This window comes from Salmo salar, chromosome ssa10 (assembly GCF_905237065.1).
Source record: "Salmo salar chromosome ssa10, Ssal_v3.1, whole genome shotgun sequence".
Taxonomy (NCBI): domain Eukaryota; kingdom Metazoa; phylum Chordata; class Actinopteri; order Salmoniformes; family Salmonidae; genus Salmo; species Salmo salar.
In genome coordinates, this window is record NC_059451.1 from 95,987,514 (window position 1) to 96,010,049 (window position 22,536).

Sequence of the window (22,536 nt, forward strand, 5' to 3'; positions counted from 1 at the left end):
AATTTCACATACTGTTGTGCAAATGGAATAGACAACAGGTGGAAATTATAGGCAATAAGCAAGACACCCCCAATAAAAAAGTGGTTCTGCAGGTGGAGACCACAGACCACTTCTCAGTTCCTATGCTTCCTGGCTGATGTTTTGGTCACTTTTGAATGCTGGCGGTGCTTTCACTCTAGTGGTAGCATGAGACGGAGTCTACAACCCACACAAGTGGCTCAGGTAGTGCAGCTCATCCAGGATGGCACATCAATGCGAGTTGTGGCAAGAAGGTTTGCTGTGTCTGTCAGCGTAGTGTCCAGAGCATGGAGGCGCTACCAGGAGACAGGCCAGTACATCAGGAGACGTGGAGGAGGCCGTAGGAGGGCAACAACCCAGCAGCAGGACCGCTACCTCCGCCTTTGTGCAAGGAGGAGCAGGAGAAGCACTGCCAGAGCCCTGCAAAATGACCTCCAGCAGGCCACAAATGTGCATGTGTCTGCTCAAACGGTCAGAAACAGACTCCATGAGGGTGGTATGAGGGCCCGACGTCCACAGGTGGGGGTTGTGCTTACAGCCCAACACCGTGCAGGACGTTTGGCATTTGCCAGAGAACACCAAGATTGGCAAATTCGCCACTGGCGCCCTGTGCTCTTCACAGATGAAAGCAGGTTCACACTGAGCACGTGACAGACGTGACAGAGTCTGGAAACGCCGTGGAGAACGTTCTGCTGCCTGCAACATCCTCCAGCATGACCGGTTTGGCGGTGGGTCAGTCATGGTGTGGGGTGGCATTTCTTTGGGGGGGCCGCACAGCCCTCCATGTGCTCGCCAGAGGTAGCCTGACTGCCATTAGGTACCGAGATGAGATCCTCAGACCCCTTGTGAGACCATATGCTGGTGCGGTTGGCCCTGGGTTCCTCCTAATGCAAGACAATGCTAGACCTCATGTGGCTGGAGTGTGTCAGCAGTTCCTGCAAGAAGAAGGCATTGATGCAATGGACTGGCCCGCCCGTTCCCCAGACCTGAATCCAATTGAGCACATCTGGGACATCATGTCTCGCTCCATCCACCAACGCCACGTTGCACCACAGACTGTCCAGGAGTTGGCGGATGCTTTAGTCCAGGTCTGGGAGGAGATCCCTCAGGAGACCATCCGCCACCTCATCAGGAGCATGCCCAGGCGTTGTAGAGAGGTCATACAGGCACGTGGAGGCCACATACACTACCAAGCCTCATTTTGACTTGTTTTAAGGACATTACATCAAAGTTGGATCAGCCTGTAGTGTGGTTTTCCACTTTAATTTTGAGTGTGACTCCAAATCCAGACCTCCATGGGTTGATAAAAATAATCAATGGAAATCCAATTTATGTGATTTTGTTGTCAGCACATTCAACTATGCAAAGAAAAAAGTATTTAATAAGATTATTTATTTAATTCAGATCTAGGATGTGTTGTTTAAGTGTTCCCTTTATTTTTTGAGCAGTGTTATATGTTTGAGAAAGTTGAATTATGACATTTTGTTGTTTTTGAATTTGCCACCCTGATATTTCACTGGCTGTGTCCCGCAGCGTCCCACGTAGCCCATAGAAGTTAATAGTTGATTTTGAGATTTGATCATGTATATGTATATAGTGTTTTACAATTTTCCAAGAAATGGTTAGTCTATGGATTCTTCAAATACATTGAGCTGATTTCTGACATGCTGTTCCTCTCTCTCTGTCTCTCTCTCTGTCTCTCCCGGTCTCTCTCTCCCTGTCTCTCTGTCTCTCTCTCCCTGTCTCTCTGTCTCTCTCTCCCTGTCTCTCTGTCTCTCTCTCCCTGTCTCTCTGTCTCTCTGTGTTTCTCTCTCTGTCTCTCCCGGTCTCTCTCTCCCTGTCTCTCTGTCTCTCTCTCTCTGTCTCTCTCTCTCTGTCTCTCTCTCTGAGCCCTAGGACCATACCTCAGGACTACCTGGCCTGATGACCCCTGGCCGTCCCCGTGGTCGTGCTGCTGATCCAGTTTCTGCTGTTTTGCCTGTGGCTATGGAACCATGACCTGTTCACCAGATGTGCTACCTTGCACTGGACCTGCTGTTTTCGACCCCTCTCTCCTTCTCTCTCCTTCTCTACTGCACCTGCTGTATCGACCTCTGAATACTCGGCTATGAAAAGCCAACTGACATTTACTCCTGAGGTGCTGAACTGATGCACCCTCTACAACCACTGTGATTATTATTTGACCCTGCTGGTCATCTATGAACATTTGAACATCTTGAAGAACGATCTGGCCTTAATGGCCATGTACTCTTATAATCTCCACCCAGCACAGCCAGAAAAGGACTAGCCAACTCTCGGAGCCCGGTTACTCTCTAGGTTCAGTTCAGTATTGATTTACATATAGTGTAAGTGTGAGGGTAGGGCTTATGGTTTAGGGGGTTAGGTAGTGGTTATAAATAATATTTGTTTAGTCAGTGAATACAGACCTGTGTGACTCAGAGGACACCACCACCACACGGGCGGGGGCGGAGCGTCGCAGCACTTCCTGTAGACACTGCACCAACAGGAAGTGACCTAGGTGGCAGATCTGGAAGGTGGACTCCAGGCCGTCCTCCGTCAGACGCCAAGGCTGGGTACACACCGCTGCGTTACATATCAGGATGTGGAGCGGCCTAAGGGGAAAGGAGAGGGACATACAGGCAATGAGACACTGAGGGACAGTATTACAAGGTATAGGCATTGTGACCTCTTCTCCACTCTGTAACCAGAGATCTAGGGAGAAGGAAAGAGTGATGGAGAAGGAAAGGAACAGAGGAAGACAGGAGGGAAAGAGAGAGGTGTGCTATTCCTGTGTGCAGCTGCTAGAGACAGGGTATTAGTGATATGATATACTCTATGTATACTGTATAGAGGGCTTCCTCTCTTACTCTCCCATTGTCTGACTGAGAGATACTGAATACAGTTGGACACCAGCCAACACCTTGAATAGTCATCATATCAACCAGAGAGAGAGAAAGAGAGAGAGAGAGAGAGAGAGAGTGAGAGAGAGAGAGAAAGAGAGAGACAAGAAGGGTAGACACAGGAAAACCTGGCTCCCTGTAGAGGAAAGGCTGTGCAACCACTGCAGTTGAGGGACAGTGTCTAACAGACCAATCAACCTGCACATGTACTCTACTGTATGCTTATTGTTATTGTTGAATGTATGGTTATTTTGACCCTTGGTTATTGTTGTTACTGTTGTCCCGTTGACAATTTTGATTCTCATTTTTATTTATTTTTATATTGTAAATATTCAAAATAAGCTTTGGCAATATGTACATTGTTTCGTCATGCCAATAAAGCAAATTGAATTGCAATTGAGAGGGAGAGAGAGGGGGGGGGAGAAAGAGAGAGGGGAGGTTGGGGGGGGGATTTGGCAAAAAATACTTCAATCAGTTATAGAACCCATTGCCCTCTATGGCTGTGAGGTTTTGCGTTGTACTTTGTGTACAATGCAAAACCCCAAACAATGCATGCAGAGCAGAATGAGGACTACACCCACTAGCGGGACGCCTAGCCCTGAAAGGTTATCAACATCCAGAAGTTGCGGGACGCCTAGCCCTGAAAGGTTATCAACATCCAGAAGTTGCGGGACGCCTAGCCCTGAAAGGTTATCAACATCCAGAAGTTGCGGGACGCCTAGCCCTGAAAGGTTATCAACATCCAGAAGTTGCGGGACGCCCTAGCCCTGAAAGGTTATCAACATCCAGAAGTTGCGGGACGCCTAGCCCTGAAAGGTTATCAACATCCAGAAGTTGCGGGACGCCTAGCCCTGAAAGGTTATCAACATCCAGAAGTTGCGGGACGCCTAGCCCTGAAAGGTTATCAACATCCAGAAGTTGCGGGACGCCTAGCCCTGAAATGTTATCAACATCCAGAAGTTGCGGGACGCCTAGCCCTGAAAGGTTATCAACATCCAGAAGTTGCGGGACGCCTAGCCCTGAAAGGTTATCAACATCCAGAAGTTGCGGGACGCCTAGCCCTGAAAGGTTATCAACATCCAGAAGTTGCGGGACGCCTAGCCCTGAAAGGTTATCAACATCCAGAAGTTGCGGGACGCCTAGCCCTGAAAGGTTATCAACATCCAGAAGTTGCGGGACGCCTAGCCCTGAAATGTTATCAACATCCAGAAGTTGCGGGACGCCTAGCCCTGAAAGGTTATCAACATCCAGAAGTTGCGGGACGCCTAGCCCTGAAAGGTTATCAACATCCAGAAGTTGCGGGACGCCCTAGCCCTGAAAGGTTATCAACATCCAGAAAAGACCTGTTCAATTCTACAACCACCTAAAAGGAAGCGATGACCACACATTCCACCACAAAGCCTCACCTACAAAGAGATTAACCTAGAGAAGTTCTATCAGCCAGCTGGTTCTGGGGCTCTGTTCACAAACAGACTCCACACCAAGGGGCCAGGGTTGCAGTCTAGAAGCACTGTTGACTGCTCCTACATGTTTGCTTCGGTACTCTGGCCATGTCGGGCTGTGAGAGATCCTTGTCGGCGGCATCCCTCCAGCAAGCTCGAAACCACGGTAACACTGGCGAACAATCCAAACACAGCCGCCAATTTTTTATTTCTTCTTAGAATTAATTACGAGGCCCAGGGCAGTTTGTGTACCCTGTGTTTAAGACTGCCTGCTGGATTCATTAAAAACTGGATGCTAGAAATTGAATGTGTGAATTGTTATGCATGGCTCTAATGATTCTTCCCTATAACATTGTTAGAGAGGACTGGAGTGAACATTCACCTTCAGGCCTCCTAACACACAGCTCACACAGCACACACAGCTCACACAGCACACACAGCTCACACAGCTCACACAGCTCACACAGCACACACAGCTCACACAGCACACACAGCTCACACAGCACACACAGCTCACACAGCACACACAGCACACACAGCTCACACAGCACACACAGCTCACACAGCACACACAGCTCACACAGCACACACAGCTCACACAGCACACACAGCACACATAGCTCACACAGCACACACAGCTCACACAGCACACACAGCTCACACAGCTCACACAGCACACACAGCTCACACAGCACACACAGCTCACACAGCTCACACAGCACACACAGCTCACACAGCTCACACAGCTCACACAGCACACACAGCTCACACAGCTCACACAGCTCACACAGCACACACAGCTCACACAGCTCACACAGCACACACAGCTCACACAGCACACACAGCTCACACAGCACACACAGCACACACAGCACACACAGCACACACAGCTCACACAGCTCACACAGCTCACACAGCACACACAGCTCACACAGCTCACACAGCACACACAGCTCACACAGCTCACACAGCACACACAGCTCACACAGCTCACACAGCACACACAGCTCACACAGCTCACACAGCACACACAGCTCACACAGCACACACAGCTCACACAGCTCACACAGCACACACAGCTCACACAGCTCACACAGCACACACAGCACACACAGCTCACACAGCTCACACAGCTCACACAGCACACACAGCTCACACAGCTCACACAGCTCACACAGCTCACACAGCTCACACAGCACACACAGCTCACACAGCTCACACAGCACACACAGCTCACACAGCACACACAGCACACACAGCTCACACAGCTCACACAGCTCACACAGCACACACAGCTCACACAGCTCACACAGCACACACAGCTCACACAGCACACACAGCACACACAGCTCACACAGCTCACACAGCACACACAGCTCACACAGGGTTCATTACTGAGAGTCACACTCAGTCCACACCAACTACAGAATGCTTACATATGCAAATCATACTCTACTGTGCTAAATACAGAATCTTTAAAAAACTCTTAGCTGCAGTGTTTAACCCAAAGTAAGAAGTCATCTTTAGATTGAATTCCAAATCCACTGCCTAAAATGTAACCAGCGTCAGTGACTTAATAGAGCCAGAGAACAGGTTAGTGGGTAATAAGAAAGCAGTGTTTGGACACACGTACTCATTCAAAGGTGTTTCTATATTGTTTGCTATTTTCTACATTGTAGAATAATACTGAAGACATCCAAACTATGAAATAACACATATGGAATCATGTAGTAAGCAAAAAAGTGTTCAACAAATCAAAATATATTTTATATTTGAGATTCTTCAAAGTAGCCACCCTTTGCCTTGATGACAGCTTTGCACACTCTTGGCATTCTCTCAACCAGCTACATGAGGTAGTCACCTGGACTGCATTTCAATTAACAGGTGTGCCTTGTTAAAAGTTAATTTGTGGAATTTCTTTCCTTCTTAATGCGTTTGAGCCAGTCAGTTGTGTTGTGACAAGGTAGGGTTGGTATACAGAAGATAGCCCTATTTGGTAAAAGACCAAGTCCATATTATGGCAAGAACAGCTCAAATAAGCTAAATTGACTGACATGAAGTAACAAAGCATTTGGAATACACTTCTAACTTGGTTTAAAAATGTTTAAAAAGGCTTCTAAAGTTTGTCATTTCTACATGTTTTTTTGTATGTTTTAACTTGATTTGCAATAACGAAAAATGAATCAACCCCTACAAAAATGTCCATTAATTATAATCCATATAATAATAATTCACATTTCCTGTTGCTGCAGGATTATTTTCCTGCTGTGAGAAACTGGTCAAATTAAGATAGGACATCTGTATGTAAGACCTCTTTCAGTTAGATATCAGCAAACTTTCATAGATCCAAATTGTCCAAAAAAACTGTTGGTGATTTTACAGGTCAGTTAAAGAGGGACCACCAGTTAAAACCAGAACACAAGTTAGGCGAGAGCACTTGTCCTTAATGTGTAACTCTCAGAGCTCATAACCCCTCCTCCTCCTCAGAAGAGCAGACATCAGTTCCTAGCCCAGGGTCTCATCTTCATAACCACCGGTCTAATGAAGGTCTTTAATGGGTCTACTGCTGCTGGCCCGGTCTAACTGTTATCTTAGCGCTGGTCAAGCGGGGGTGTTAAGTACCAAACAGGGACAGATGAGTATATTGTATATTTAGTATAACTAGCCCCTTTTGGCCTGATCTCTGACATCAATGATAACCTGCCTGGAGGAGGTGATTGGCTCTGTGTGCTGCTGGGCTCTGTCCAATGATCATTAACACAGGACTTTATTGGCCATACATGGACGGGAGCTGGAACAAACACACACACAGGGTAGAAATGTGTGTGTTTTGTGTGTTTGCTGTGCCTGAAGACAAGCGTTCTCTAATATAGTTGTGGCAGTATCAGACAACTGCCCCATGCCATTCACAGCTCACAGACTCTCCTCTCCCCTCGACTCTGCTCTAACGTCCCCTGGGATGCCCCCACAAATATATTTTAGTGATTACATTTAGTTTTGATACTTAATATAAATCCCTTTAGAACCCATAGCGGCCACCGACTGTATTTCTTTAAATTACTATAGCGACCACCGACTGTATTTCTTTAAATTCCTATAGCGGCCACCGACTGTATTTCTTTGAATTACTATAGCAGCCACCGACTGTATTTCTTTAAATTCCTATAGCGGCCACCGACTGTATTTCTTTAAATTACTATAGTGGCCACCGACTGTATTTCTTTAAATTACTATAGTGGCCACCGACTGTATTTCTTTAAATTACTATAGCGACCACCGACGGCATTTCTTTAAATTACTATAGCGACCACATTTCTTTAAATTACTATAGCGGCCACCGACTGTATTTCTTTAAATTCCTATAGCGGCCACCGACTGTATTTCTTTAAATTACTATAGCGGCCACCGACTGTATTTCTTTAAATTCCTATAGCGACCACCGACTGTATTTCTTTAAATTCCTATAGCGGCCACCCGACTGTATTTCTTTAAATTCCTATAGCGACCACCCGACTGTATTTCTTTAAATTACTATAGCGGCCACCGACTGTATTTCTTTAAATTCCTATAGCGACCACCGACTGTATTTCTTTAAATTACTATAGCGGCCACCGACGGCATTTCTTTAAATTACTATAGCGACCACCGACGGCATTTCTTTAAATTACTATAGCGGCCACCGACTGTATTTCTTTAAATTACTATAGCGACCACCGACTGTATTTCCTTAAATTACTATAGCGGCCACCGACGGCATTTCTTTAAATTACTATAGCGGCCGTGAAAGGCTTTGTTTTTCTAACAATAACATCTGTGTCAACGTCGCAGTGCTAGCTGTGCCACTAGAGATCCTGGTTCGAGTCCAGGCTCTGTCACAGCCGGCCGCGACCAGTAGACCCATGGGCCGGCGCACAATTGGCCCAGCGTCGTCCGGGTTAGGGGAGGGTTTGGCCGGCAGGGATGTTCTTGTCCCATTGCGCACTAGCAACTCCTGTGGCGGGCCGGGAGCAAATGCACGCTGACACGGTCACCAGGTGTACGGTGTTTCCTCAGACACATTGGTGCGGCTGGCTTCCGGGTTAAGCGAGCAGTGTGTCAAGAAGCAGTGCAGCTTAGCAGGGTTGTGTTTCAGATGACACATGGCTCTCGACCTTCGCCTCTCCAGAGTCCGTACAGGAGTTGCAGCGAAGGGACAAGACTGTAACTACCAATTGGATACCACAAAGTTGGGGAGAAAAAGGGGTACAAAAAATATATATATAATTTAGACACCGGGTATGCTATCATTTGACTTTTCAACGGTTTTTAACTGCATTACTCAAAATGACAGCGCCGAAGCAGACATGTCTTTTCACTGTGAATGATGTCGAGGTGAGTGAAATAGGTAAACAGCAGATATACAGTGCCATCTGAAAGTATTCAGACCCCTTGACCTTTTCCATATTTTGTTACGTTACAGCCTTATTCTAAAATGGATTAAATAAATACAAATCCTCATCAATATACAACACAATACCCCATAATGACAAAGCCAAAACAGGTTAAGAAATGTTTGCTAATTTATTACAAATAAAAAACTGTAATACCTTATTTACATAAGTATTCCCTTTGCTATGAGACTCAAAATTGAGCTCATGTGTGTCCTGTTCTATTGATCATCCTTGAGATGTTTCTACAACTTGATTGGAGTCCACCTGTGGTCAATTCAATTGATTGGACATGATTTGGAAAGGCACTCACCTGTCTATATAAGGTCCCACAGTTGACAGTGCATGTCAGAGCAAAAACCAAGCCATGAGGTTGAAGGAATTGTCCGTAGAGCTCAGAGACAGGATTGTGTTGAGGTACAAATCTGGGGAAGGGTACCAAAAAATGTATGCAGCATTGAAGGTCTCCAAGAACACGGTGGCCTCCATCAAAATGGAAAAGGTTTGGAACCACCTACTCTTCCTAGAGCTGGTCGCCAGGATAAACTGAGCAATCGGAGAAGGGCCTTGGTCAGGAAGGAGACTATGAACCCGATGGTCACTCTGACAGAGCTCCAGAGTTCCTCTGTGGAGATGGGAGAACCTTCCAGAAGGACAACCATCTCTGCAGCACTACACCAAATCAGGCCTTTATGGTAGGGCGGCCAGACGGAAGCCACTCCTCAGTAAAAGGCACATGGCAGCCCGCTTGGAGTTTGCCAAAAGGCACCTAAAGGACTCTCAGACCATGAGAAACAAGATTCTCTGGTCTGATGAAACCAAGATTCAACTCTTTGACCTGAATGTCAAGCGTCACGTCTGGAGGAAACGTGGCATCATCCCTACGGTGAAGCATGGTGGTGGCAGCATCATGCTGTGGGGATGTTTTTCATCGGCAGGGACTGGAAGACTAGTCAGGATCGAGGCAAAGATGAAGTACAGAGATCCTTAATGAAAACCTGCTCCACAGCGCTCAGGATCTCAGACTGGGACAAAGTTTCACCTTCCTACAAGACAAGACCCTAAGCTTACAGTCAAGACAACACAGGAGTGGCTTTGGGACAAGTCTCTGAATGTCCTTGAGTAGCCCAGCCAGAGCCCAGACTTAAACCTGATCGAACATCTCGGAGAGACCTGAAAATATCTGTGCAGCAACACTCCCCATCCAACCTGACAGAGTTTGAGAGGATCTACAGAGAAGAATGGGAGAATGTCCCCAAATAAAGGTGTGCCAAGCTTGTAGCGTCATACCCAAGAAGACTCAAGGCTGTAATTGCTGTCAAAGGTGCTTCAACAAAGTACTGAGTAAAGGGTCTGAATACTCATGTAAATGTGATATTTCACTTGTTTAGAGGAGGAGGAGATAGAGATGATTGGAGGAATAGTGATGTGGAGCGAGGAGGGAGGAGTGGAGGGAGGAGTGGAGGGAGAGGAGAGTAGAGTGGAGCGACAGGAGAGTGGAGGGAGAGGAGAGTGGAGGGAGGAGTGGAGCGAGAGGAGAGTGGAGCGAGAGGAGAGTGGAGCGAGAGAAGAGTGGAGCGAGGAGTGGAGTGGAGCGAGAGGAGAGTGGAGCGAGAGGAGAGTGGAGCGAGAGGAGAGTGGAGGGAGGAGTGGAGCGAGAGGAGAGTGGAGCGAGAGGAGAGTGGAGCGAGAGGAGAGTGGAGCGAGAGGAGAGTGGAGGGAGGAGTGGAGTGAGAGGAGAGTGGAGGGAGAGGAGAGTGGAAGGAGGAGTGGAGCGAGGAGTGGAGCGAGATGAGAGTGGAGGGAGGGAGAGGAGAGTGGAGCGAGACGAGAGTGGAGGGAGGAGTGGAGCGAGAGGAGAGTGGAGAGTGGAGCGAGAGGAGAGTGGAGTGAGACGAGAGTGGAGCGAGACGAGAGTGGAGCGAGAGGAGATTGGAGCGAGAGGAGATTGGAGCGAGAGGAGTGGAGGGAGGAGTGGAGCGAGAGGAGAGTGGAGGGAGTAGTGGAGCGAGAGGAGAGTGGAGGGAGGAGTGGAGCGAGAGGAGAGTGGAGCGAGAGTAGAGTGGAGGGAGAGGAGAGTGGAGTGGAGGGAGGAGTGGATCAGAGGAGAGTGGAGGGAGAGGAACATGAGGGAGAGAAGGAAGAAAAGGATGAGGGAGAGCAGGAAGAAGAGGAGGAAGGAGAGGAGGAAGAAGAGGATAAGGGAGAGAAGGAAGCAGAGGGAGAGGTGGAAGAAGAGGGAGGGGAAGACGGAGCGCACACACCCGAAACGCGAGCCTACGTTTCCATGGCGTCTCTGCCCCACCATTCACCACCATTCACCCTTGTACCACACAGCCTGGGCCTAAAGTGACAGTGGCAGTGGTTTTGGAGTTGTTTTTAAAAGTGGTAGGAACTTATATCTGTTCCAGAGCTTGACCATCTGATGAGCTTTTACAATGCTGGACGCACAGGCATAAAATGGTGGAAGTATGTGTTTTGGAGGATGCTCAACATTGCCATTATAAATGCATACATTGTGTGGGGGACCCTGCAAAGGCCCTTCTCAGAAACTGCAGGTACTGGACTCTGAAGGCCTTCAAAATGTAGCTTGTGCAGTCACTTTGTGATATGGCTAGTGGCAGGAATAGGGGAGCCAAGAGTGTTGTAACTGATTTGAAAGCAGGTTAAGTTTGAATGGCGCAAGAGAGGGTGTGTGGTGTGCATCCGGAGTGGACACAAGACAAAGAGTTGTAGATGTGTAGAAGCCTCCTTTGGGTGCTCTACGTGTTCTGTGCCACTTTGCAGGATGGGGCCGTGCTTCCAGAAGTTCCATGACATGTTGTAGGATAAATGCAAACACTAAAGTGGCATTGTGAAATATGAATTTGTCATACAAATCTTTTAGTCTCTGAACAGTTGTGGTGTTTTGTATCTTCTCTCTTTATCTATCTAATACAGTCACTTAATTGTTGTCAAAGTAGGCTTTACATCAGGCCTGGTCTGTACTAAATCTTACTGAGAGAGGTTACCTACATTTTGAAATAGTCTTTGAATAGTTGTTTGCTTTTTTACATTGAACAATTCTTACTTCTGTAACAATCAAATAGCCTACTTTCTGTAGGTTTTGAAATACTTTCTAAATATACTTTAGTCAAATGTACTACAATTTAAAAACTCTAGGGTGTTTTGTTGTGTTGAGTGTTAATCGGTTTTTGATAGTGTCTTTATAAAATGGAAGGCAAAATGAGTGTCACTCCTATTGACATGAATGTTAAAACTAAGTTAACTTGTAATTGTCATTTGTTCTTTGTTTTTGAGCTTTGTCTGTTTGTTTGAAATGTGTGTGAAAATTCTCAGTGATCTACAGCAGCGTCCTAGAATTATATTGGGGTCTAAAGGGAGTGATTTTGGGTACTGAAACCACTGTGCATGTGGAATTTACTTACTTACTTTAGACTAATGAACCTATTCAATCAAATGCTAAATATGGATACAATTATTTTTGAATGATCCAAAAAACATCAGATTGTTTTGCTTAGTGTTCCAATCAAATGAATAAATAAAATAAAAAATGTCACATGCTTGGTAAACAACAAGCGTAGACGAACAGTGACATGCTTACTTACATACCCTTCTCAACAATGCAGAGAGAGAGAGATAAGAGACATAATAGAAAGATAATAGCACAAGTAATAAATATGTGAGTAATGATAACTTGGCTACATACACAGGGTAACAGTACCGAGTTGATGTTTAGGGGTACGAGGTAATTAAGGTAGATTGGTAATTGATTGAATAGGTTCATTAGTGTAAAGTAAGTAAGTAACTGGATAGATAATAAACTGTAGCCGCAGAGAATGTGATGAGTAAAAGAGTTAGTGCATAAAGGGTCAATGCAGATAGTTCAATAGTTAACCAATAGCTACCCGGACTAACTATTTAGCAGTCTTGTTTAGCAGTCTTATGGCTTGTGGGTAGAAGCTGTTCAGGGTCCTGTTGGTTCCAGACTTAGTACATCGGTACCACTTGCCGTGCGGTAACAGAGAGAACAGTCTATGACTTGGGTGGCTGCAGTCTCTGACAATTTTTAGGGCCTTCCTCTGACACCACCTGGTATAGAGTTCCTGGATGGCAGAAAGCTTGGCCCTGGTGATGTACTGGGCCGTACGCACTACCCTCTGTAGCGCCTTGCAGTTGGATGCCAAGTAGTTGCCATACCAAGTGGTGATGCAGCCAGTCAAGATGCTCTCAATGGTGCAGCTGTGGAACATTTTGAGGACCTGAGGGCCCATGGAGAATCTTTTCAGCCTCCTGAGGGAGAAGAGGCATTGTCGTGCCATCTTCACAACTGTGCTGGTGTGTTTGGACCATGTTAATTCCTTAGGGATGTGGACACTGAGGAACTTGAAGCCCTCAATGCGCTCCACTACAGCCCTGACGATATGGACGGGGGTGTGCTGGGCTCTCTGTTTCCTGTAGTTCACGAACAGGTCCTTTGTCTTGCTGACATTGAGGGAGAGGTTGTTGTCCTGGTACCACCCTGCCAGGTCACTGACCTCCTACCTATAGGCTGTCTCATCTTGGTCGGTGATCAAGCCAACCACCATTGTGTTATCAGCAAACTTAAAGACAGTGTTGGTGTCGTGCGCGGCCACGCAGTCGTGGGTGAACAGGGAGTACAGAAGGGAACTAAGCACACACCCCGGAGGGGCCCCCGTGTTGAGGGTCAACGTGGCGGATGTGTTGTTGCCTACCCTTACCACCTGGGGGCGGCCTGTCAGGATGTCCAGGAACTAGTTGCAGAGGGAGGTGTCATGACGTTGGCCTGTGGGTAAGATTTATGACCCCCCCATAAATACCTTTCTCCCTTCCCTCTCTCTCTGACTCTACTGAAGGACTATTGAATAGCCTTTGTTAAACATAGAGAGTCTGGGAACATCAAACAAGTGGGGGGAAAGGAACAATATTTCAGTAATAGAACCAGTTGAAAATATGCGTTGGGACTTAAACAACCTGTTAGGGATAGGGGGCAGTATTTTCACGTCCGGATAAAAAACATACCCGATTTAATCTGGTTACTACTCCTGCCCAGAAACGAGAATATGCATATAATTACTAGATTTGGATAGAAAACACTCTAAAGTTTCTAAAACTGTTTGAATGGTGTCAGTGAGTATAACAGAACTCATATGGCAGGCCAAAACCTGAGAAGATTCTATACAGGAAGTGCCCTGTCTGACAATTTGTTCTCCTTCTAGGGCATCTCTATCAAAAATACAGCATCTCTGCTGTAACGTGAGATTTGGCTCTCAGAAGGCGCCAGAAAGTGGAATGAGAGCTCTCCAGTCTCTGGGCGAAAAACAGCAGGGGTTTTTGTGAGTAGTCCTTCTGAGAACAATGACACTGGAGCGCGCGTGCACGAGACGACTCCATGTTTTACTTTCAGTGTTTGAACGAATACAACGTCGCCCGGTTGGAATATTATCGCTATTTTACGAGAAAAATCGCATAAAAATGTATTTTAAACAGCATTTGACATGCTTCGAAGTACGGTAATGGAATATTTTTACATTTTTTGTCATGAAATGCGCCGGCGCGTCACCCTTCGGATAGTTACCTGAACGCACGAACAAAACGGAGCTATTTGGATATAACTATGGATTATTTCGAACCAAAACAACATTTGTTGTTGAAGTAGAAGTCCTGGGAGTGCATTCTGACGAAGAACACCAAAGGTAATCCAATTTTTCTTATAGTAAATCTGAGTTTGTTGAGGGCCAAACTTGGTGGGTGTCAAAATAGCTAGCCGTGATGGCCGGGCTATGTACTCAGAATATTGCAAAATGTGCTTTCACCGAAAAGCTATTTTAAAATCGGACACCGCGATTGCATAAAGGAGTTCTGTATCTATAATTCTTAAAATAAATGTTATGTATTTTGTGAACGTTAATCGTGAGTAATTTAGTAAATTCACCGGAAATTTGCGGTGGGTATGCTAGTTCTGAGCATCACATGCTAATGTAAAAAGCTGGTTTTTGATATAAATATGAACTTGATTGAACAAAACATGCATGTATTGTATAACATAATGTCCTAGGAGTGTCATCTGATGAAGATCATCAAAGGTTAGTGCTGCATTTAGCTGTGGTTTTGGTTTTTGTGACATATATGCTTGCTTTGAAAATGGCTGTGTGATTATTTTTGGGAGGGTACTCTCCTGACATAATCTAATGTTTTGCTTTCGCTGTAAAGCCTTTTTGAAATCGGACAGTGTGGTTAGATTAACGAGAGTCTTATCTTTAAAATGGTGTAAAATAGTCATATGTTTGAGAAATTGAAGTTATAGCATTTTTGAGGTGTTTGTATTTCACGCCACGCTATACTATTGGATATTGGTGAGGCGTTCCGCTAGCGGAACGTCTGTCCCTAACAGGTTAATGAATATGATGTCAGTTCGGTTGTCATCTGATTCATTATGACTGATGACAGGACGACATAAACTGTATCTGGGAAAGTCTACACATTATAGTTATCAGATTCACATGGAATTGTTGTGCAATTTAAATGGAATTTAAATGAAACTATTTGTGAAAAGATTAAACGTAATTTTAGCTTCCAAATGAGAGAATTGGGTTTTCATAAGGTTAGAGCTCTGCTCAATCAGTGGCCCGCCCCTGTGAAGAGACATGGGTTATAAACTATGAAACACACCCTTCTCTCCCTCCACTATATAAGCCCTTGACGAAAATGTAACCTGTTCCGAGGACGATGGTCCATACGTTAAAAAGGACTAACATGTCAACTACAGAACTAAGCCAACCTCAGCGTGAGCTTTGGTTGTGAATGGTATGAACTTTGAACTCTTATTCACTAAAGAAGTGAGACCTCCTAGTCGTTGAGTTAGCAACAGCAGCTGTAAACGTGGCCTAGGAAAGGACGGACGACGAATCCAGTCAACACACAATGAAGATAATACAACCTATCCAATTTACCACCAGAGACATTCTTCCGAGGACAGGAAGATCTCTGTTGGCCAACACGGCCAGCATCTACAACCAACCTACAGAAGCGCAGCTCTGAGTAAATATTTATTGCATTTTCCTTTTCCAAATGGGCGGTAATTTAGAATGCATAAGATACTGTATTTACGATAGCACAGCTTCTCCCTTTGTTCCTCAGTCTTCCCACTCTTTCATTTAAGCCCAACCCCCTCTCTTTGTGTAACAAGCCATCATACAGGTTCCGTCCACCAAGGATGTTTTCTGTATGATATAATTTGCATTCTGTGAATATGTAATTCTGTGTGATTAGTTAGGTATTTAGGAAATAAATAATTATACCCAATTTTGAAATAAGGTGACGATTAATATTGACTGCTATTGATGTAAAATATTACTAGGTCTTTCAGAGTTTATTCGGAAGGTAAGAGCTCTCTAAACACTCTTTCGTGGTGCCCCGACTTTCTAGTTAATTACATTTACATGATTAGCTCAATCAGGTAATATTAATTACAGAGAAAGGACTTTATAGAATAGCATGTCATATCACTTAATCCGGCATAGCCAAAGACCCGACAGAGGTGTTTAGTCCCAGGGTCCTTAGCTTGGTGATGAGCTTGGAGGGCACTATGGTGTTGAACGATGAACCATATTCAATTAACAGCATTTTCACATAGGTATTCCTTTTGTCCAGGTGTGAAAGGGCAGCGTAGAGTGCAATAGAGATTGCATCATTTGTGGATCTGTTGGGGCGGTATGTAAATTGGAGTGAGTCCATTCTGTCTGGGATGATGGTGTTGATGTGAGCCATGACCAGCCTTTCAAAACACTTCATGGCTACAGATGTGAGTGCTACGGGTCAGTAGTCATTTAGACAGGTTACCTTAGTGTTCTTGGTCACAGGAACTATGGTGGTCTGCTTGAAACATGTACAGTGAGGGAAAAAAGTATTTGATCCCCTGCTGATTTTGTACGTTTGCCCGCTGACAAAGAAATGATCAGTCTATCATTTTAATGGTAGGTTTATTTGAACAGTGATAGACAGAATAACAACAAAAAAATCCAGAAAAACGAATGTCAACATTTTTATAAAATGATTTGCATTTTAATGAGGGAAATAAGTATTTGACCCCTCTGCAAAACATGACTTAGTACTTGGTGGCAAAACCCTTGTTGTCAATCACAGAGGTCAGACGTTTCTTGTAGTTGGCCACCAGGTTTGCACACATCTCAGGAGGGATTTTGTCCCACTCCTCTTTGCAGATCTTCTCCAAGTCATTAAGGTTTCGAGGCTTACGTTTGGCAACTCGAACCTTCAGCTCCCTCCACAGATTTTCTATGAGATTAAGGTCTGGAGACTGGCTAGGCCACTTCAGGACCTTAATGTGCTTCTTCTTGAGCCACTCCTTTGTTGCCTTGGCCGTGTGTTTTGGGTCATTGTCATGCTGGAATACCCATCCACGACCCATTTTCAATGCCCTGGCTGAGGGAAGGAGGTTCTCACCCAAGATTTTATGGTACATGGCCCCGTCCATCGTCCCTTTGATGCGGTGAAGTTGTCCTGTCCCCTTAGCAGAAAAACACCCCCAAAGCATAATGTTTCCACCTCCATGTTTGACGGTGGGGATGGTGTTCTTAGGGTCATAGGCAGCATTCCTCCTCCTCCAAACACGGCGAGTTGAGTTGATGCCAAAGAGCTCCATTTTGGTCTCATCTGACCACAACACTTTCACCCAGTTGTCCTCTGAATCATTCAGATGTTCATTGGCAAACTTCAGACGGGCATGTATATGTGCTTTCTTGAGCAGGGGGACCTTGCGGGCGCTGCAGGATTTCAGTCCTTCACGGCGTAGTGTGTTACCAATTGTTTTCTTGGTGACAATGGTCCCAGCTGCCTTGAGATCATTGACAAGATCCTCCCGTTTAGTTCTGGGCTGATTCCTCACCGTTCTCATGATCATTGCAACTCCACGAGGTGAGATCTTGCATGGAGCCCCAGGCCGAGGGAGATTGACAGTTCTTTTGTGTTTCTTCCATTTGCGAATAATCGCAATAACTGTTGTCACTTTCTCACCAAGCTGCTTGGCGATGGTCTTGTAGCCCATTCCAGCCTTGTGTAGGTCTACAATCCTGTCCCTGACATCCTTGGAGAGCTCTTTGGTCTTGGCCATGGTGGAGAGTTTGGAATCTGATTGATTGATTGCTAGAAGCAAACTGAGATTAGGAGCACTCCCTTTAAGAGTGTGCTCCAAATCTCAGCTCGTTACCTGTATAAAAGACACCTGGGAGCCAGAAATCTTTCTGATTGAGAGGGGGTCAAATACTTATTTCCCTCAGTAAAATGCATATCAATTTATAAAATTTTTGACATGGGTTTTTCAGGATTTTTTGGTTGTTATTCTGTCTCTCACTGTTCAAATAAACCTACCATTAAAATTATAGACTGATCATTTCTTTGTCAGTGGGCAAACGTACAAAATCAGCAGGGGATCAAATACTTTTTCCCTCACTGTAGGTATTACAGACTGGGTCAGAGAGAGATAGAAAAGAACATGTCAGTGAAGACACTTGCCAGCTGGTCAGCACATGCTCTGGGTAGGCGTCCTGGTAATCCATCTGACCCTGTTGCCTTGTGAATGTTAACCTGTTTTAACCTGTTATGGCTAGGGGGCAGTATTTTCACGGCTGGATAAAAAACGTACCCGATTTAATCTGGTTACTACTCCTGCCCAGTAACTAGAATATGCATATAATTATTGGCTTTGGATAGAAAACACCCTAAAGTTTCTAAAACTGTTTGAATGGTGTCTGTGAGTATAACAGAACTCATATGGCAGGCAAAAACCTGAGAAGATTTCATGCAGGAAGTGGCCTGTCTGACAAGGTGTCGTTCTTCTTGTCTCTGTTTATTGAAGAGTGAGGATCTTAGCTGTCCCGTGACACTTCCTACGGCTGCCATAGGCTCTCAGAAGGCGGCAAAATTCTGAATCGTGGCTTTGCAGGCTCTGGCTGAAACAAAGTAGCGCGTTTGGGTAGTGGCTGGTTACAGTACTGTGAGACTCAGGCTCGTGCCCGCGTCGACCGAAAGCTTTCTTTTCTTTCCTCTGTTTAGCTAAATGGACATTCCCGGTCGGAATATTATCGCTTTTTATGAGAAAAATGGCATAAAAATGGATTTTAAACAGCGGTTGACATGCTTCGAAGTACGGTAATGGAATATTTAGATTTTTTTTGTCACGAATTGCGCCATGCGCACGACCCTGATTTACCATTTCGGTAACGCACGAACAAAACGCCGCTATTCGGATATAACGATGGATTATTTTGGACCAAACCAACATTTGTTATTGAAGTAGCAGTCCTGGGAGTGCATTCTGACGAAGACAACAAAAGGTAATCAAACTTTTATAATAGTAAATCTGATATTGGTGAGTGCTAAACTTGCCGGGTGTCTAAATAGCTAGCCCGTGATGGCTGGGCTATGTACTTAGAATATTGCAAAATGTGCTTTCACCAAAAGCTATTTTAAAATCGGACATATCGAGTGCATAGAGGAGTTCTGTATCTATAATTCTTAAAATAATTGTTATGCTTTTTGTGAACGTTTATCGTGAGTAATTTAGTAAATTGCTAGTTCTGAACGTCACATGCTAATGTAAAAAGCTGTTTTTTGATATAAATATGAACTTGATTGAACAAAACATGCATGTATTGTATAACATAATGTCCTAGGTGTGTCATCTGATGAAGATCATCAAAGGTTAGTGCTGCATTTAGCTGTCTTCTGGGTTTTTGTGACATTATATGCTAGCTTGAAAAATGGGTGTCTGATTATTTCTGGCTTGGTACTCTGCTGACATAATCTAATGTTTTGCTTTCGCTGTAAAGCCTTTTTGAAATCGGACAGTGTGGTTAGATAAAGGAGAGTCTTGTCTTTAAAATGCTGTGAAATAGTCATATGTTTGAAAAATGGAAGTTTTTGTATTTTTGAGGAATTTGTAATTCGCGCCACGCCTATCATTGGATATTGGAGCAGGTGTTCCGCTAGCGGAACGTCTAGATGTAAGAGGTTAAAGGTCTTACTCACATTGACTACGGAGAGTGTGGAACCCTGGGGCAGTTCATTGCTACAGTAAAAGCTCATAGGAATAAACAGACATAACAGGTTACTTACAGTTTCTTGGTCTTGAAGGAGTCAGCGAACTCTCTGACACTGCGGAGAGAGGCCAGGTCCAACATCATGGCCTCCAACCTGGCCTTGTGCTGCAGAGAGAACAGACAACACACAATACGTTTATCATCCTCCTCCTCCTCCTCCCCCTCATCAACATCATGAAGTTTGGTATGACACAAACACTAGCTCCTCCAGAAGCAACCATCTGCTGATGTTGAGTTAGACCAGACCGACTGCAGACGGCTCCAGATCTGATGAGACCTTATGACCACAGCTCAACTACAGCAGACAGGTTCACATCTCTCTCAGGCTGTTGATGGTTCCTGACATGCTCGTGGTTCTGTGTAAATGCTCGTGGTTCTGTGTAAATGCTCGTGGTTCTGTGTAAATGCTCGTGGTTCTGTGTATATGCTCATGGTTCTGTGTAAATGCTCGTGGTTCTGTGTAAATGTTCATGGTTCTGTGTAAATGCTCATGGTTCTGTGTAAATGCTCATGGTTCTGTGTAAATGCTCGTGGTTCTGTGTATATGCTCATGGTTCTGTGTAAATGCTCGTGGTTCTGTGTAAATGTTCATGGTTCTGTGTAAATGCTCATGGTTCTGTGTAAATGCTCATGGTTATGTGTAAATGCTCATGGTTCTGTGTAAATTCTCGTGGTTCTGTGTAAATGCTCATGGTTCTGTATAAATGTTCATGGTTCTGTGTAAATGCTCGTGGTTCTGTGTAAATGCTCGTGGTTCTGTGTAAATGCTCGTGGTTCTGTGTAAATGCTCATGGTTCTGTGTAAATGCTCATGGTTCTGTGTAAATGCTCATGGTTCTGTGTAAATGCTCATGGTTCTGTCTGTCCATGTGTAGCTCATCACACACCATATGCTGGTGGACAGGGAGAGGAAAGGATGAGAGAAGCGGTGAACAATAGATGACTGTACAGCTGAATGCGTACCTGCATTTACACACCAAATACAGACTATTCATTATCTACTTTATCACACTGGATCAGTCTACAGACTATTCATTATCTACTCTATCACACTGGATCAGTCTACAGACTATTCATTATCTACTCTATCAGTCTGGATCAGTCTACAGACTATTCATTATCTACTCTATCACACTGGATCAGTCTACAGACTATTCATTATCTACTCTATCACACTGGATCAGTCTACAGACTATTCATTATCTACTCTATCAGTCTGGATCAGTCTACAGACTATTCATTATCTACTCTATCAGTCTGGATCAGTCTACAGACTATTCATTATCTACTCTATCAGTCTGGATCAGTCTACACACCCAGCTGATCCTGTCAGATATGTATTACCAGAGAGAGAGAGAAACCTTGGGGGAGGCAAGGGAGGCCCAACCAAATCATCACAAAACAAAAATAAAAATATATCACCTATTGGAAAGACACCACAAAAAAATCTAAGTAAACTTCAATGTTATTTGGCTCTAAACAGACAGTAACATGGTAGCAGACTATCTGACCACTGTGACTGATACAAAACTGAGGAAAACACTGACTAGGTACAGACTCAGTGAGCACAGTCTGGCTATAGAGACCGGTCATCACAGACAAACCTGGCTTCCCAGAGAGGACAGGCTGGCTATAGAGACCGGTTATCACAGACAAAATTGGTTTCCCAGAGTGGACAGGCTGGCTATAGAGACCGGTCATCACAGACAAACCTGGCTTCCCAGAGAGGACAGTCTGGCTATAGAGACCGGTCATCACAGACAAACCTGGCTGTCCAGAGAGGACAGGCTGGCTATAGAGACCAGTCATCACAGACAAACCTGGCTGCCCAGAGAGGACAGGCTGGCTATAGAGACCGGTCGTCACAGACAAACCTGGCTTCCCAGAGAGGACAGGCTGGCTATAGAGACCGGTCATCACAGACAAACCTGGCTTCCCTGAGAGGACAGGCTGGCTATAGAGACCGGTCGTCACAGACAAACCTGGCTTCCCAGAGAGGACAGGCTGTGCTCACTCTGCTCCAGGGGAGAGGTAGAGACAGAGCTGCATTTCCTATTACACTGTAACAAATACTCAGACCTAAGAGAACATTTCTTTCCCAAAATTATAATTCAATACAAAGAATTTGAAACTATAAAAGATGAAGAAAAAATCAAATATTTATTGGGTGAAAAGCCAAAATGTTCAGTTTTGGCAGCCAAATATGTATCCTCCTGCCACAACCTGAGGGACAGCCAGTGAAAGTGCAATGTAATGTGGATAATATTTCCCATCTTGTTTTGTCTTTCATACCAGGTCATGTGTCTTCTCAGTCATGTTGACACTGGTCTACTACCATTGCTTTAATGTATTGTTGTGCTGATTAATATTGTTGTTGTTGTTAATGGTAATCCCATATCCACTACCACTATTATTATTGCTGTTGGTACCACCATTTATTTATATATATTTTTTTCGATATGTATACTTTGACAATGTAAGTAATAATGAACTTGCCATGTCAATGAATTGAATTGAAAGAGAGAGAGAGAGAGAGAGAGAGAGAGAGAGAGAGAGAGAGAGAGAGAGAGAGAGAGAGAGAGAGAGAGAGAGAAAGAGAGAGAGAGAGGAAG

General features: G+C 44.8%; 1 protein-coding gene across 1 annotated transcript in view; it reads right to left on the bottom strand.

The window, feature by feature from the left end:
* LOC106561335 (WW domain-containing oxidoreductase) overlaps positions 1–22,536 on the bottom strand; it is a 286,217-nt gene that overhangs the window by 169,699 nt on the left and 93,982 nt on the right. The window contains exons 6-7 of the mRNA XM_045688261.1: positions 19,942–20,030; positions 2,445–2,630 (exon numbers count right to left, since the gene is read on the bottom strand). Coding sequence (XP_045544217.1) covers positions 2,445–2,630; positions 19,942–20,030 — 275 coding nt within the window. The remainder of the gene's footprint in view (positions 1–2,444; positions 2,631–19,941; positions 20,031–22,536) is intronic.